This window comes from Anser brachyrhynchus, assembly GCF_964034855.1.
Source record: "Anser brachyrhynchus genome assembly, chromosome: 3".
NCBI classification, from domain to species: Eukaryota; Metazoa; Chordata; class Aves; order Anseriformes; family Anatidae; genus Anser; species Anser brachyrhynchus.
In genome coordinates this window covers 89389964-89408473 of record NC_137696.1, presented here as the reverse complement: position 1 = coordinate 89408473, position 18510 = coordinate 89389964, and the positions used below count along the sequence as shown (strand labels likewise).

Here is an 18510-nt window from a genome sequence, read left to right as displayed (position 1 = left end):
ACGCAAAGACTGAATTCTGTATTATTTCCATTTATATAAAAATCAATAACTACCATATAAATCTACCATATAAATTTAAGTGTACCTAAAAGGAAGACAAACAGAACATAAATGTTTATGTGTGTAGCATGTGAGTATGGAATAAAGCATTCACAAAAGAATTCAAGGTAGCAGTTGGTTGCTCAAGTATTTTTATGGCACCATTTTAAGTATTCTGATTGTTTCTTCAAATGAAGCTGAGTCCCAAGGGAAACAGAAGGTGTCCTTTGGAGGACCTGCTGGATCTCTCCATGTGAGGAAGCAGATGGAACTTGCAGCTTGTTCTTCCTTTTTTATGGGAAGATATTTTGGTGAAAGAAAAGAATTCTGGTCCCTGTGCTATTGCTCATTTGGTGTATAAACTTTAGCACACCACAAACACCCTTCCAAGGCCACTTCCTATGAGTATCTTCAGGCACTGTTGAGGCAATGTGGAAACATTTCACAGAAGAGGCATAAATTTTCCTATCAGTTATTGCCAGTTCTCTCTACAACTCTCTGCACTCCTTTATGCAGGCATCACATCTTCAGGCTGGGGGAGCTGAAATGCTGGAGTACTGATTCTTTCTGTTAACAGAAGCTTCTCAGCCAACCCAAAGGAATAACAGACACAGGAACAATTTGCTTATGGTAAACTGTCTTCCAGTTTGAGTCTAGTCCAGACTGTGTCTTTTCAAATACTGTGTTTTAACTCAGGACAAAGTTTTGCATAAGCTTTATTCAAAAAAAAACAAGGAGATGAGATTCTATGGGCTGTGCAATGCAAGTTCCCAAATCAATCAATTATAATATCCAAAACTGATCTAAAAATACATTTTTTTAATTATATTTTTTTCCTACTTCTCTTTCCTAGCACAGATAGCAAACACATCCGGGAAATCTACTCAATAAAACTGTACTTACCAGAAAGCAGTTTCCTTCTTGGAGTGCACATCGGAGAAAAGCTGTTTTATGTAAACGGGAAGAGAACAGAGCAGATTAACAAGTGTTTTTCTTCTTGCAAACATAAGCAAGGTTAGCAGATGCAGTTCAGCACTGGCTAATAGGAAAATCCTTGTTATTTATTATTTGCATTTCTGCAGCACTGACAAACATGGAACAAGGAGTTCCCTGCATGAGGAGCTAAGACTCTATACAGGGCAAGAGACGCAGATGCATCTAGACGCTCATGAAGTGTCAGGAGAACAATTTTGGTCAGCACAGTATGATCTGTATTTTTGTTCTTTGCATTATTACATTAAAATTGACATTGTATCTAAACATTTTATCAAAAAAAAAAAAACAACAACAGTTATGGGTACATTCAGTTTTTCTATGCATGACCTCAGAGTTGTTAATATTTTTAGTTAACTATTTTAAAGGCTATCTTCTTTTAGGAGACTCCTGGAAACTTCTTACTGGTCACTGAATTCCACTGTTGTCTAACAGGCCAACTTTATTTTTTTCCTTTAACTCTTCCAAGGAACTCTAATAGATTAGAGAAACGTGTCTTTCTCTTACAAAACGCAGGCTCTCTCTACCTATCCACTTCTCTAAGCTTTTTACTACAAGAGCCATTTGGATCTGGAACTCACATTCCCTTTAACAAACTAAAAACTCCTGCGGTGTAGTGCCACTGCTTTTCTAACCACACATCCAGGCAGCAACCTCCCAAACTTCTGGGACTGCTCGTGACTCCGAGACCCCATGCTGCATCTCTGTCACTTCTGCTGTTCCCTATTTCGTTTTCCCTGTGACCTTCTCATCCAGCACACCCCAGTCTGGTGGGACCCCCATGCCACCAGCGAAGAGCGGCCCCACAGACGGGGGGCTTTAACTGGTTGTTCCACAGATCCTGGGGATCCTGATGGAGGAAGTCTGAAAGAAGACAAAAAAACAAAGAATGGAGAGGCCATGCAGGGAATCATGCTGGCCAGGAAAGCAGAAGGAAGATAACTCTGACGTACAGGGGGAAAAAAAAAAAAAAAGGTGTTTCGCATGTGGGTGGGTATTGAGGCTTTTGCCTTACCACAGTAAAACTTTTATCTCAGTGTCAATCTGCCCATTTGCAGCTCCGGTTTATTCATTTGTTTTAGGGCCTCGAAAGGTCCCGCCAGCTTTATCTCCGTTTAGTTTTGCAGCTTGTTTGGGACATTTTGGTGGTGCTGCCCTTTATTATTTCACTTTTCTCCCCACAAACGGTCTCCCCGGCAGGCATCGCCCCTTCCCCGCAGGAACCCCAACCCCTGCCCCTCGACGGCACGGTGCCGCGGGCCCCCCGGGCTCCCTCCTCCCGGCCGCGGCTTTGTGGCGAGGCTCGGGCGGCTCCTCCCCGCTGCCGAGGCGGGTACCGGGCTCCGGGTACCGGGCTCCGGGTACCGGGCTCCGGGTACCGGGCTCCGGGTACCCTCCCGGGCACCTCCCGACTTCGCCGGGCCACGCCGCTTGTGGAGGCTCCGCTCGGCGGCCAGGTAAACCTCCGGCCGCACCACCACAGCCGGGGGGACCGAGGGGAGCGGGGCTCCGGGCGGGCCCCTCCGTGCCGGCGGGCCCCCGGGTCGGGCCGCCCCGCGGAGGGAGCGGGGCAGGGGAGCGGTGCCGGCGGGCTGGGGCTGGGCGAGCGGCGGTGCCGCCCGTGTGGGGCGGGCGCGGTGCCGGCTCCCCCCGGCCGGGGCGGCGGTTGGTTTCTCCTGGCAGCGGAGGCAGGGCCAGGCGCGGCGAGGGTGGGCGCGGAGTTGGCGGCGGGGCCGGGGGAGGCGGCGGCGGAGTTGGCTCCGGACGCGGCGGCAGGAGGTGAGGGACGGGGCTCCGGCACCGGGAGTCGGCGCGAACCGCGAGCGGGGAGCCCCGGGGCGGGCAGGTCGGGTACGGGGAGCGCCGGGACGGGGAGCCCCAAGACGGGCAGAGCCAAGACGGGGAGCCCCGGGGCGGGCAGCCCGGGGACGGGGAGCCCCAGGACGGGCAGCCGGGTCTCGTCCTGCGCTCCGCCGTGAGCCGTGAGCGGGCAGAGCCGCGGGGCCGGGGCCGGCCACGTGTCGGGGGCGGCGGGCGAGGCACAGGGCGGCGGGGGGCGTGCGGCTCCGCGCTGCCCTCTCGCTTTCCTTCTCCCGCCGCAGGTCCGCGGAGCGGAGCCGGCTTCGCCTCGCCTCTCCTCGCCGGCCGGAGCCGAATGCGCCCGGAGGGGAAGGTCCCGTCGCGGGCCGGGCCGCCGCCGCCCGCCGGTGCCGGAGCCGGAGCGATGTCGGGGCGCGAAGCCGAGCGCGGCGGGGCGCTGTGCCTGGGGCTGCTGCTGCACGTCCTGCTGGGCTGCGGCTCGGCGCAGCAGCCCGGCGGCTGCCCGGCCGGCTGCGAGTGCTCGGAGGCGGCCAAGACGGTGAAGTGCGTGAACGGCAACCTGACGGAGGTGCCGCCCGACCTGCCGCCCTACGTGCGCAACCTCTTCATCACCGGCAACCCGCTGCGCCGCCTGCCCGCCGGCGCCTTCGCCGCCCAGCGCCTGGCCGAGCTGGGCGCCCTCAACCTCAGCGGCAACCACCTGCGGGTCGTGGAGGCCGGCGCCCTCTCGGCCCTGCCCGCCCTGCGGCAGCTGGACCTCAGCGGCAACCCGCTGGCGTCCCTCAGCCCGCAGGCCTTCGGCGAGGGCGGCAGCCCGCTGGAGGAGCTGGCCCTCCGCGGGGCTCTGCGCGACCAGGGCGCGCTGCTGGGGCTGGCCGCCCTGCTGCAGGCCGGGGCCCTGCGCAACCTCAGCCGCCTGGAGCTGGCCGACAACGGGCTGCTGCTGCTGCCCGCCGGCATGTTCGGCGCGCTGCCCGCCCTGCGGCACCTGGACCTCAGCAACAACTCGCTGGTGGGGCTGCGGAACGTCTCCTTCCAGGGGCTGGGCCAGCTGCAGAGCCTCAACCTCAGCGACAACTCGCTGGGCGTGCTGAGGAACGGCACCCTGGCCCAGTGGCGCGGGCTGCCCGCCCTGCGGCGCATCGGCTTCGGCCGCAACGCCTGGGTCTGCGACTGCGCCATCGAGGACCTGGTGGCCTGGCTCAAGGAGAGCGACCAGGTAGAGGGCAAGGAGGCCCTGACCTGCGCCCACCCCGAGAAGATGCAGGGCAAAGCCCTGCTGAAGATCAACGCCTCTGACCTGAACTGTTCCGTGCCCGTAGACCTGCCTTCCCAGCTACAGACTTCCTACGTCTTCTTAGGGATAGTCTTGGCTCTCATCGGGGCCATCTTTCTCCTGGTTTTGTACTTGAACCGAAAAGGAATCAAAAAGTGGATGCACAACATCCGAGACGCCTGTAGGGATCACATGGAGGGATATCACTACAGATACGAGATCAATGCCGACCCCAGGTTAACAAACCTCAGCTCCAACTCGGATGTCTGACAGAGCGCCGCGGAAGCGGGGCAGCACACAGTAGCTATGCATGAAACGTAGACTGATGCTTTACCCTTGTGCTTGCTTCCCTCTCCCCAGAGAAATCTCAGACGTGCTTGCAACATGAGGGGGATATGCCTCCATGTGGTGTTCATTACCCTTCTCTCTTCGTTCTGAGATGCTGGGCAGCTGCGCATGGTGTTGGGCTGTATGTAAGAAACAAGCTGCTACTTCTCTTCCTCCTTACCTGTTTTCGTTGGTACTCATGGGAAGCTTTTTCCAAGATCTCAAAAGAAAAAAAGGATTTTCTCTGTGACGCTCCAAAGCCACCAGAGTTTATATTATATATACATATATATATACATACACACACACATACCATTCAACAAAAGCTGCCTCAACTTTTTGGGAAAAAAGATTACGATCTTCTGTGCCAGTTTTGGTCTTGTATATCTGAATTGTGATGACAATGATTCCATTTCATAGACTTACACTGAATCTCAGAAAAACAAAGAAACTCCTTTTAACAAGTCCTCTGTAACAACGAAGGAAATCAAATAGTGAGCATGCACAAATACTTTGTAGTTTTACATGTTAGGAAATTTACAATCTCAGTAAGTCTCTTAGTATTTTATACTAAGTTATTTTTGATTGCAGTTTACCTGAAAAGACGTTTTTTTTTCTATATAAGCTGCATCTAAACTCCGTCTGAACCATTAAATTCAATAAACAGTCTTACAAGAACTTGTGTTGAAGTTTGCTGTTTAATGAGAAATGTATGGACATCTAAGAATGTTAATAACTTTAGAGTCTCTGGAGTAATAGCCTTATGGTAGTAATCTGAATAAAATTTTGTATGAACATGTAACTTAGAGACATAAATATTTATGACAATTTTGTGAAATAGGCTTTAAGAATTACACTGATCAACGACGAGAGTAGTTCCACTTGGCACAAAAGCCCCAGTCTGCTCTCCCTAAACAACTGCAAAACGTCGAGACAGATGCTAGTGTCTATCTAGCTGGGAAGATACGAGCTAATAGAATTTACATAAGCTCTTCTCTACCAAATTTAAAAACATTCAAATTAAATTGCAGAGTTTGCAAGCTAAAGAAAATTGTACCGGAATGGAGTTGTTTGTTATAAAAGATATGCTTGCAGGTCCTGAACTAAATTAAATGCAGCTCAGTCGTGTAGTCAGTGAGCTTCAGACTTGTAAGTCAGTGCAGTACTTAGTAAATTAAGTTCTTACTGTTTGATTTTAAACTCTTGGTGCGATTCTGTAGTGACTACATTGAGTAACTCGATGGAACTTTGCATTTATCTTAAGACTTCTAACAGGTACATTTAAGTATTGTGTAATTTCTCATGCTTATTACTTGCTTGGGAATGCATTTTCATGTAAATATATGAAGCATGCAAAGAAAAACTTCAGAAATGCATCATTTACTAACTAATTCTGAAGGCATATCGAAAGGTTAGCAAGAACCTTCCAATGGCCGTCAGTAATTAATGCACTTTTCCTAATACATTCTTAGATTTTTAATGAAAAAAAAAATACACCGAATGTGAAAATGTAATGTAAATTGGTATCTGTCAGTATATTGGTGGAGCTTTTTCCATGGTCACTGTTAATGGAAGCTCGTAAGCATCTCTAAATTTTATGAATTAGCAGCAAATTTCCTTCATTTTCAAAAATGACAGTTTTGTCATGGATATATGCCTTCGGTAAGAGCTCATAAATATAAAATAGTCCTTAAGGAATCAGAAGAAATATAATCTGTCTGGGGCATCAGTATTATTCAAATGCATTTTTCTCTCCTTGTAAGTTCAGACATTGTCAAAACAAGTAGCACAAGTTGGTTTAGACTAATTTTCTATTTCTTTAAATGGGCTTTATTCAATACCAGCAATTTTTTTAATGTGCTTTTGTACATTTGCCCTCAAAAGTAAAAAAGAACATTAAGTACAATCAATATTTTGATAAATCAGTGTATTCTACAATTAATATGTGTTCAACAGTAGCCTATTTCTCCTGCTGTATTTAAATGTATGAGCAGTACCTGAATAACAGCATATGAATTTAAGTTTGTGGATTCTTAAAAGCAAACTGCTGGCCTGAATGTTCGCTGCACATATTTTAAGAATAGTGTAAAAAGCCCGGTGTGAATAATTATTACTGTGCAACTATGCAAACTGTTCATACTTAGCATACGTCCAATAGTTTATGTAACAAGGTAGAGTTTACAATAGCTATGCAGTGTGCGGTGTTGTATTGGTCATTTTGGAGATTATCAATTTACAATCATCTATACAGTGCCAAGAGGAGAGGAGTGTCATTGTTGCTTAAGATGCTTCTCTAATGTTATAGGTAAAATATGTACAAAGACATTTCTTGGGCAATTTCTTGTTTGTTTTTTTAACAGATGCTTTCAAGTAACTGCAGTGAAAACCTACGATCCGTAGTGTGTTAATGTAACAGACATGCATTTATAGAACCGTGTAAGGATGGGCAACGACTTGAATCACAGTCTGTCACCACTGGACTGAGTATTTGTATAGTGAGCAAGTGTAACTCTTGTACCACACCTATTATTCTAAAGATTATTATTATTTTTGTATCATGGAACCTCATTGTAATAGACTTTAATTAGAGACCTGGTGATGGAGACTTTAAAATATTTTTTCCATTTGCTTGTATGTGCATTTGTTAGGATATAACATTTAGCATGTGTGAATATTGTGATGGATGACATTCTCTTACAGTGTTTGACCGACAGTGAATGCTTTGGTGTTTTGTACAATGCATTTGGTCTTAAATCCCCTTCTATAACCAGTGCTTGAAATTTGTTTTCCTTTCCTATTACGAAATAGTTACAGTGGTACTCAGAAGACATTTAAAAAGTAGCTCCCAAAGTGCTTCAGAGCTTGGTTAAAAACTGTTCAATTTAAAATAGCGTTAGTTTAAAGGTTCTTCTGAAGCATATTTTATTCTTCTTTGACACCTGAAACTTCAATTGATTACTATTTCCAGAGCAGCTTAATTAGCCAGGCTGTTTTATTCATTCATTCTTCAATAAAACACGTGCAGTACTAAATGCCTCTAAAATGTGTTTTGTATACATAAAACCCCAAAGTTCTGCATGACACAGTTGTCATTGATGTTTCATGGAAATCGGAAAGGAGTGGGCAAATCTGAAGGGAAGGCAACACAGCTAAGAAGCAAGAACGATGGATTATCCAAGGGTCAGCTGCTCTCTTAAAACTAGTTTTAGTAGTAATGAGCTTGAAACTTTCTTAGAGAAGTAACACAAGGAACTGAAGTTGTTTTAATGTATCTTCCGTAAATATTTTCTATATGTCCTGTTGCCAAGTAAGAAACAGAAAATTCCTAAATGTTTCTTTACCCAAGGTAGCTCAGTGTTAGATCACCTGACGTTTTTTACTCTCAGCAAGCCATAATATTCCCAATAATTTTTACATCCAAAAAGTACTTTGAATCTTTGTGCAACTGCTTTAAATCTTTTTATTCTGGGTAATTTACCTTTTAAGAACTAGTGGCAATCCCCGGCGACGTGGCAGCTCATGAAGCCGCCTGTTCAGACCCATATACAGTTGTTGACTGAGATGTCACTGAAGACAGGCATGACAAAATATTCACAAGATGACTGTGCCAAGATCCCAACTCTCATTATTCTACCAGCATTTTCCCTGTGGTATACTCTGCTCTTTGTGCATCTACATAATTTCTTTTTTTTGCCTCATTTTCCCAAGAAATCCATTAAAAGGAGTATCATGAATCTGCGCAGGTGGAGAAATCAGTCTGACTGCACCTGTATTTATGGTTTTGCATCTTCATTTCCCTTTACGTCTTAGCATGAAAAAGAGCCTTTGTCGAGGTGGACAGAGTGATAATCTGATATGCTCTTTTTCTTTAGCAGCTGAATGTTCAAGAAGAACCATTCATTCTCAGCATATGATGAAGGAAAATAGCATTTGGTAAGAAAAACACTTCAGTTTCAAGCTTCCAAATGGCATTAATATTCTTCAAGAGACAGTTGAAGGGAGAAGCTTATAAAGGAAAGAGAGATATCAGCACTGAAAATCAGGACGCTTATGGACAGGAAAAATCCGCATCTTTTATGTTATGGTCATGGTTTATGGGTATGGCTCTAATTTCTTCCTGTTGCTATAAATAGAGTTTTTGTTAACAGGTGGAGTCACGTCCTATAATATTTGCAATGCAGGTGGTTTTGGGGGTTGTAATAGAAGATTGAATTTAATTCAGTTTGCTGATTTAATAATGACTAAATGAGGCCCACAGCTCCGTGCTCTGTTTTTATAAATGTGCTGCTTGCTAGTTGCAAAGCCCTTGACTTAAATGAAAGCCCACCAAGGCAGAGGGAAGGACAGTCTGTTTGGGGAGTGTGACATTTACTGGATATTTCACACATGCTTAAAGAAGAGAAACAAACCATGTGGGTGGCAAGGGTCCTTTGCTGAAGCAGAATTAAATGCATTTCTCTGGTTTCTTGAGTCAATTTAGCAGTAGCAGAAAAGTGGTGCCTTGTACTGACACAACAAACCAAACAGCACTCCTCTCCCAGCTTGGAGGAAAAAAAAAATCACAAGCTTTTCAAAGTGGAAATATAGGTCTGCAGTATAAGTATGTCCTTAAAAAGGAATTTTGCTTTCTCAACAGTGTTACAATTTTCATGTCGTCGCATCCTTGGAAAACCTTGCTATGCCAGAAGTCATCTGTAGTTTAGGCAAAGCTTGAAATCAGGCCTTGCATTCCCAATCTTATCCTAAATAGAAATAGGGAACTATTAAGAGAATTAAAATGGTACTTTAGACACTATTTGTATTTCAGTTAGTAATCTAATAGTTGCAATTACTTATATTTTTCAAAGTATTCATTAGATAGCTTTTCCTTTCTGATGACAGACTAACAAAATAACAGAACAGATTCGTGTTTTCCTGTAATTATGCATGAAAGCATCTGAATAAATTAGCAATGTTGTTTCAGTGCATACAGTGATGGAAAGTTTAGAAATCCATCTAGTGTTCTAGAATGTTTCGTTATCCTAGACGTTTTAGATATGCAAGAAACTGTTGTATTTCAGATTGAACTTTTACTTCATAATTAAAAAATGATACCTCAATAAAATAAAATGTCTATCAGATTGCTTATTAATGATATGTGTTCTCAGCGTTGATTTAATTATTGTAAGTCCTCGTAGATATTGAGGTCTTTGCTAAGTGTCATTGTTTTCTCTATAGGTCAAAGTGATTATTGCACTATGAATTTGCATGACACGATAGTGAAATAGCAGCTTCCATCTAGGTAGTATGATTACTTTCTTTAGAAAGAAATTTTGTCAGTGAATTTAAGGGATTGTGATTTAATTATTTTTGTTATTTTTGAACATGATTTGGTAGCTTTTTCTTTTTAGTATATGCATTACTGATTTTCAAGTTCATTTTAGATTCTAAATTTAACGGTAATGGATTTTTGAGTTTTTAATGACTAGATCAAATTGTGTATTTTGAAGTCTTCAAATGTCTATTTACATAGTGAAATATAGAGGCACTCTTATTGGTGGCATGCATTTTCTTACTGTGATGGAAGTATTAAAGAAAAGTGTTGCTGAAATAGAGAATGAATGAATGAAAACAGAGAATGAATAGAGAATTTCAGAGAAAAAAAAGCATTCTGTTGGCAAACTATTTTGTTCTTACAACTTCTTTTAATGTAAGTACTTGGACTGTGACTATGTGGAAATTCAAGGGGGCAGATGTCATTTCATCTTGTCATAGATAGCTATTGCAGATGTCTGAAATTTTAGCAGGACAGAGCAATTTCTGGGGGCTGTCCCAGCAGTATACCTGATGACTTGGTTAGCCGTGTATTTAAGCTGCATGCTGTTGCTGTTTTTTCACATTCTTAGGGACACCAAACAGGGGAGGATGTTCAGTTTTACCAGGAATGAGCTGATCTATCCTAGATTTTATCTTCAGGCTGATTTGTCTTAGTATCTGTCCACAGCCTACTTTAGCTACTCTGTTTGTTTCAGTATAAATTTTGTCTGTGGCATACCCTGCGGTAGCTTTGCATGAAATCGTGGGCATTTATGCAATAAAGAACTCATTTGTCAAATTGACATTATCAAATGTCACATAGACATTTTAACAGAATCCAGGGTATACTTCATGCTGGCAATGTAAGAGCACTGAGTAACAGCAGTAAAATATCAAAATAATAAAAAATACCATTCCTTTCAAGAGTGCTGTAAGTGATCGTGGACTGACACCACTTTGGGGCATTTGAAAAATCTAAGCTTGTTTTGAAGAAAGAAAAAGAAGTACTGTATTGACAATTGTTTTTTCATCCTCAGGTAGGTGTCTTCACTCATTCTCTTTAACAGCTTAAGAACAAATAGTAGCCAAATCCTGTAGATAAAAAAATGAGTCCGTTTAAGCCAGTGGCGTTACCTGGTGCTTTTGTTTCCCTGTTTTCAGGAATGGGTGTTTTTGTTAGCCTGGAGGAGATCGAGAGAGCTCTTAAACGTCAGAAACAAGAATTCTCATTATACATATATATATACATATATATACATATACATGCATGCATATTTTTCATATATAAATACATATATGATGTAAATCGAGGAGACTGAGGAGGAGCAAATTCTGAGCCACACCAATCTCTTCAGTGTTTTCTGTTGGCTAGGTTAGGTGCCTAATTTTCCCCACACATTGCAAAGGGGATCAAAGTGTCCACGTGGAGCAAGTATGCCCCTGACAAGCACTGGGGATTTACACTAGCACTGGCACTGAAGTTGGCACAGATTGCTGCTAAGCAGGCAAGGTTTTACTAAAGCATTTTCTAAAGAGATTGGGGATCAGCTTTCAAAGTAGTTTAAGGGGCTTCATTTTCAAAAGCAGTTGGAACACCTTTCGGAAAATCACGTAGTTGTTCGATTGTTTCTTTCAGGTGAATTGAACTAAACGTGGAAAAAAAAAAATCAGTGTGAAAATTCATGTATCCGGTATACACTCGAGAGATGTTATAAATACATGTAAGAGGTTTTCAAATCCCCCAGTCTTTGCTCTTTATTGCTTCTTGGATTAATTGAGATCTCCATAACACCTCTATTCAGAATATCCTCTCTCTTCTCCAGCTCACTTATTTAATCATCTGTGATCCAAATACCCTTTTTTCCATCACCTCTGTATTGTGCCAAGCTTGATTACTTCGCCTCGGTAAGCAAAGATACGATTCCTATGAAACAAGTCAAATAAAATAAAGAAAATCAAATATTGAAGGTTTGTCACTAAGTTAGTAGGTGATATCTATTGTTAGACTTGCACATGGGTTTTCTCTTTTCCTGTCTGCCCCCTTCTATTTGGTTTTCCAGCATACCAGAAAACTCCTGTGGAAGCCCAGAGGCAAAAGAAGATTTTAGTCTGAGAAAATAGTCTAGAAAAAAAATGCAGAAACAGTGCTCAAACTTTTCTGACACCCGGGATAGTAAAATGGCACCAAAAATAGCTCCACTAACGCAGTCTTCATTTGTCAGAACCCCTACGGATGCAGAAAGAAACGGAGTGCTGAATTTGCGGTATGGGTGTGTGTGCTGTTTTAAGTGGATCAGGAGACTTCTAGCACGATAGCTTACTGCAGCTCGGATCCAGTGTCTCCTCCCCAAAACCCCCTACAATCCCCCATAAGCTCCAAGAGGGCTCAGATGAGTTTGGGACAGGCATTCGGCAGATCGTGGCACTCTGTTTATATTAATAATCACACATGAAGACACTTTTTTCAGGCACATAGAGAAACACATCCTCGTGCTTGTCAATGTTAACGGAAACAAACTAGCTGGCATAAGCCTGGTTTTGTCTGTAAATACAAAAAAAATGCTCTAAATTTGAATTTAGAAGGAACAGATGTCTTTCAGCAAGCTCAAGTGTAAATTCAGCAGGATTTCCAATTTAATCCAGGATATGATGACACTGAAATTTATTGCAAACAGAAGAATGACTTGTTTCTCCTGGTAGCTATGCAGGCTATGCCTTCCCACGGAGCAGTGCAAGGTGTTTTATTCCATAGGTTTCCAGGGAGACAGTCACAATCCAGTAGGGGTTACTGTTGTTCTTAATAAAGCACTCTAGATTTTGTAGTTTTAGCAATTTTTCTGATGAAAATCACAGAGATAGCAGATAGCATTTGATAAATGACAATGAGTAACATGAATTGATTTGACCTATTTCAAACACATAATGCTGTGGTGCGCCAGCTTAGAGCAGATGATACTGGTGCTTCCACCAGCTAAATCATTGTTTTAACCACTAAGAAAAAAACTCAAAACTGAGTACTAGTCACTACAAAAAGTCCCCATCATTTAGCAGTTGATACAGCATATAGGATATCCGAAATATTTTTGATACGGGGCAAAGCACCTTCTTCGTGGCAGCAATTCTAGGTTTGTTCATATACAAATTGTCCAATACTTCACAGAAAACTATGCTTTTTGATTCAGAAGGAAAATAGGAGCAAACAACACTGCAAAAATCAAAATCAAAAAACAACAAAAGTGAAATTAACAGATAAAAAAGTGTCTCATCTTCAAATAACAATAGTTACCAGTTGCATTAGTGATGAGAATTCAAGAAAATTTTGTCATAGAAATATGTTTTTCTTCATTATACATTGGACATCGTAAACACTGACATGTGCTGAGGCAGTGTGCAGTGCCAGGAGCCACGTGTATGGTGCAGAGGAGCTGCTGAGGGCCCTCCCAGTCCTATTTTCCATTATTCTGCCATGCGGAGGGGAGAAGTAGAAAAGAGAAGAGCTTTGACAGAACAAACAAAGAGAGAAACGTGGCAGAGCCAAAAACCTCATGTAATGTCAGCTGAATGACGTGGCAATGGTAAAGATTCTGCAGCAGAGGTACAGTTTCTTTCAGAAGTTTCAGGTTATTTAGGTTTATTCAGAGTATTATTGGAGCCACAGCTAGTTCACATATCAACATTTAATCCAGCACAGCAGCAAATATCGATACCAAGATGTATATACATTAAAAATGTATAAATGCTATACATTTTCTTTCCCTTATCTTTGTGCTGTACTCTGTGCCTTCCAGCAATGCCTTAAGCAGTTGTTCCCTCCTTCCCTCCCGAGGGGAGCATGTACCCTGTCTGAGGGACAGCGTCTGCACTGCCTTGCCTCATGTTTTGGAGAGAAGCAAATTAAAGCACCTTGTACTTAAAGCAGAAGGTTGATTAGTTTTGTATATTTCCTAAATCCTGGAGGTGTTATCCTTTCCAAATGATATTTGCAATATCCGAAGTAATATCCCTTGGAACGCCTGCTGCTTGGAGAATTTTGTCTCCTGTGCAAAAAGCCTTTTGTCTGCAAAGAAAAAGTTGTTTAAGACACTTTCTTCTCCACTTTGATTTAGTCCTAAATGTTCATCTTTCCAAAGGAATATAATAGTCTTAAAATTTTCTTTTGCATCATGAAGTAGAACATAAGCTATGCATAAATTTGGCGAGGCCCACAGGAAAATAGTTGTTTAGAAGCAGTGAAAAAATACGGAGCAAAAATCATACCAACTAAATAAGGTCTTAAATTGCATTGGAGTAAACAACCCCACTCCCCCCGCATCCTGCTTAAGCGCGCACCGCCGCAGACATCCCTGCTGCTCCTCGGAACAGCAGCAGCACTCCAAGCAGCACCCCGGTGGTAGGATCAAGCCAGCTCTCAGGACAAACTCTTTCAACAGCAAAACATGACTTTTGCTTCAGATTTAGGTCCTTTCTGAGGGTTTCCTACAGTGCTGAGCCTTGTGATATGCCAGGCCATATCCAGAGCGCTCAGGTGTGGGTGCCATCATCTCCTGCAGGCTGCATCCCCCTCTCCTCCCACCGTACAAAACCACTCTCCCGACCTGCCGAATCCTTATCTCGGGATGTAGGAGACAGGAACTCTCTAACCCAAAACTGCCAGTCAGCCTCTTCTCCCCTCATTTTATTGCTGGTGCCGTGGTATTGCTCACAGAGGGCTTCCTCCCGCCTGTGACTGCAGCTTCTCACAGCAGACTGCACTGACCGAGCCTGCCTTGTTCTGGGGGAGCAGTGTCCCACCATCCAGATACAAAGGGCATGAACTTCATCCCCTTGCCTCCCTGGACACGCAACATTTGAACCTCAGGGTTGCTCTAGTGTTCTTCTGCATCAGCCAAAACTCAGCATGTGCTGATCCGAGCTTTGCAGTCTCTTTAGGTGTATGAGGAGTGCAAGGGGAGATGTGCAGACAACTTCATTATCTTGGGAATTGCTCTTACTGCCTTTAAAAGAAAAAAGGAAAATCCCTTTTTCCCCATGCCCTTTTGTTCTTCACCTCATAAGCACACAAACAAATAAAATTCATTTTATACATTTTCAAATTATATATCTATGTACAAGTACACATATATATATACAGATTTATATGATACATTTTAAAATTTATAACTCTTTCTGAATTAAATATATGCATGAAAACACATGCTCCCTATACACAGGTAGGGATGGATATGCAGTTCTTGTTGGAAATTAATATTTCAGTTTTATCTTATGATCAGACTTCTAGAAATAATGGTAAACAAAACCTATTTACATTCTGGTCACCATGTTTTTTGTTGTGTGACGTTTTTTATTTATTTTTTATTTTTTGGAAAATGAAATAATAAGTCTAATGCCTTAGAGCTCATTATTGCAGTAAAATTTTGTAATAAACACTTTTGATAACAGGAATGATAGTGCAGGTTAGCACGGCAGTTTTTAGCATCTATTACATCTTATGAGTAGCTTTAGAATTCATAACTTGTGAAACAGTCAGACAGAAGCCTATCCTGGGTGAATAGTTTAGCACAAAATACTCCCTTGCCTCCACTTGGGTTTTATTGCTTCTTCAGCATGGAGATGCTGCCAATATTTTGACATTTTTTTCTCTTTAAAATCTGTGTAGCTCTGTCTGATTGTATGCCTTCAGAGAGAAAGAGCAAGGGACTGGGATATTCTTGCATTTTCTTGTCAAAACAAACACAGGATAATTAGCAGGAAACAATACCATTCCGCAGTAGGAGAGCAGGTACACTCAATACAAGTATTTATGCTTTGTGGAAGGGTATCGGCATGGTTAGCACTTCGTTTGGGTATAACATTTTGGTTGTGTACCTGGAAAGGGTTGGTCTTGGTTTTCAGGTACCCCTGTGCACAGAGGTGACTTCAAGATGCAGAGTTGCCCTAATCCTGCACCACCTACGTGCTGGGCAGTAGAGGAGAGGACTCTGTGTTAGGCCAATGCTTCTCAGTTCTCGAGAGCCACCAGAGCAGAGGTGCCAGAAGTTGTCTCACGGCTTCATGGCCTTCCAGCACCCGGGGCCGTCACACTGCCCATGGGCAGCAAAGCAACAATTTCAGGTTCTGGAGGGTCTCTCTGCAATGTCAGCGATCCTCTTTCAGCCAGTAATCCTGGCTTTGTGGCTGTTTTGTACAGGCAACAGGACATCAAATGTAGTGATTACAGGGGAGGGCTGGAGCTCTGTCCTTATTCCAAAATTATAAAAATGTCTGTCTCCAAGGGGGACCTGGGGCATTCCAACAAGGAGAATGCGAGCTTTGGAGGTGTGTTCTTGAGCCCTGGGGGTATATCTCTCTTGGCAGAGATATTTTGAATTTGTTCAGAGACACAGATCTCTGGTGATGACAGGGAAAATGTTCCATGGTATTATTTTCGTAAGGTTCCTCTCAGAGCTCCCTTTAGCCCATCAATTGTCCTTTTTTTTTTTTTTCTTTTTTGGTGGCACAAAGTACTACAACATAGGATTGCATTTGAAAAAGGGAGAGAAAAGGCACAACACTTACCCTGATTTCATTTGCAGCTTCATTTTTGCTAATGGGTATTGCAAAGTGAGACTTGTTAATACTGCAAAAATTATCATAACTTTTTGACTCAACAATAAAATTCTATAAAGTAGTAGTAGGTAGGCGTTCTAAATGCTTTGAGAAAAATATTTTCAGAAGCATGCTGTCATTTTTACTGTGAGCTTTTTGGGGTAGAGGGTAGCTTTGTTCTGTATTTCTATATTGGCACATTGGGTTGCTGATCTCTGTCAGGAGCATCGAAATGCTGCTGCAAAATAAATAATGGTAGCACTATGCAGAGCAGTATGCCACACTTTCTTGTTAGCTGCCCAGTACGCTTACTGTTTTAACAAAACCAATGCACTTGGGATAGTGTAACAGATCCCCCAACACCCAGGCCTCCTCCTTCAGTTCTTAGCATGAATAACACCTTCTCAGCACAAAGTACTCAACTTTATAATAGCGCTCTGCCAGGAAAGAGATTTTTAAATGATTTACTTTGAGACAGGCCTAAGAATTCCTCAGACAGCTAAATACTGCTTACTAAACTGGGGAAACCCTACAGTTTAATGTAGAGAAACACGAGCTGGCTTTAAATGCAATGCTTTGCGCATGGGAAGTCTGGTTGTGGCATTACAGAACTCCTTGTGAGAGAATTTACCCTGCTGGAGACGCTGCCTCTTGCAAGAGCAGCAACAACAACAAGATGCCTTCCTTCTTGTCCTAACAGTTCTTCAGGAAAATACTGAAAAGCCTAATGAAGGACAAAACTCTCATATAGAAATACTTTTAATGAATCCCTATTCTAATGAATCCTATTGACTGAGATTGCAGTTGTGAAAAGACTTCAGGGAAAGAGGATGGCAGGTACTTTCAATTGCACCAGAAATACACTTTCTGCTGGAGTCCTCTGAATATCATCGACCCCTGCCCTGTTAAGCCGTGCTGTCTTTCCTGGAAATAGAATCCCAGAATCCCAGAAGGGCTGAGGCTGGCAGGGCCCTCTGGAGGCCACCTGCTCCAACCCTGGCCCAAGCAGAGACACCCAGAGCAGGCTGCCCAGGCCCAGGCCCAGGCCCAGGTGGCTTTTGAAGGTCTCCAAGGAGGAGACTCCAGCACCTCTCTGGAAAGAGGGACAGCCCTCTGAGACAGATGTGCCCAGTCCCTCTGTCATCACGGCTGTACCTTTACGCAGAGCCAGGTCTCCACTGAGCAGGATAGCAGTGAAGGGGGTCATGAGATTACCTTTTTAAAATAAATTAATAAAAATATCTGTGCAAGAAGACCTGGCAGAAACCTCTGTGGGATGCTCTGGTCCGTTAAGTCTGAAGGGCTGTAGCTAGTTTGCAGTGAAGTATTTGTATCAAAGTAATGTAAACAGTGCGGTGTTTCTGCTTCATTTATTTTCTTACACATGCTTCCAAATGTGCTAATTTTATGCAAAGATGTCTGTTAGCTGTAACAAATATTTATCCTCCACAGGAGCTGAGCTCTTCCGAGTGCACAGCGGCTCTTGCAAGCAGGCTTTCGAGCGAGGCAGGTGTACACCTGCTCCGTCTCCTCCCTTTTTTCCAGCCAGCCACCTTGCGTTACCCTCCTCAAAGGAGCTGGAGCTCCCAAGGTCTGCTTCTGGCTGTGGAGCTGTAATAGGCTCCAGTGGGAGTTGGGTGTGAGGTGTCTGAAGGTCGGTAGCAGCTCAGAAAGGCACATCTGATACCTGACCAAACTCTTCGTACTCCTGGCCAGCAGTAAAGGCTTGCTTTGAACTTCAGAATGACACGCGCACAAAGCATTGCATTGTTTTTCCAAGTAAATGAGCCTTAACACAGCAGCGGGAGGCAGGGGCTGGCTTTCCCTTTCATAGTCATGCCTGGTAAATTTTGAATCCACTCCAAAGGAAAACAGATAGATGTGCTTTCCTTGGATGCTGTAGCCCAATTATCTTCAAATAGTTCATGTACATTCTGCTTATGATCACGTCACATCAATGTCGTTTCTTAATTCATGAGGGGGGAAGACTTGGAGAGAACAGGCAACTCAGATCATTTTCTGTTCTGTGAGAGCAGATCTTAATTTGTCCCATAATTCTTCTGAGTCATCACTAGAAAATATGCTTAATACTATTTAATACTAATACTAAACCCAATTGTTAGTACTTTCTTAGTAAAATGAAATTACAGTACTCCTCTAATGATGTAATTTAT

At 43.3% G+C, this 18510-nt stretch overlaps 1 protein-coding gene and 1 long non-coding RNA gene across 3 annotated transcripts; one reads left to right on the top strand and one right to left on the bottom strand.

Annotated features, from left to right (window-relative positions):
* Positions 1-337: 337 nt before the first annotated feature.
* Positions 338-2178, bottom strand: LOC308191742. Its single transcript, XR_013948247.1, has 3 exons — positions 2048-2178; positions 943-983; positions 338-457 (listed from the first exon to the last, which is right to left on the bottom strand). It is a non-coding gene; the product is annotated as an uncharacterized lncRNA (long non-coding RNA).
* Positions 1004-9587, top strand: TPBG (trophoblast glycoprotein). 2 transcript variants are annotated; one of them, XM_080584490.1, is made up of 2 exons: positions 1004-2489; positions 3135-9587. In XM_080584490.1, the coding sequence occupies exons 1-2, from the start codon at positions 1922-1924 to the stop codon at positions 4397-4399; spliced, it is 1833 nt and encodes a 610-aa protein (XP_080440616.1). In that variant the 5' UTR covers positions 1004-1921; the 3' UTR covers positions 4400-9587. The 2 variants fall into 2 exon arrangements, with proteins under 2 accessions (XP_080440616.1, XP_080440617.1); XM_080584491.1 differs by lacking the exon at positions 1004-2489 and adding an exon at positions 2697-2811 and having other exon boundaries at positions 3135-7488.
* Positions 9588-18510: the final 8923 nt, after the last annotated feature.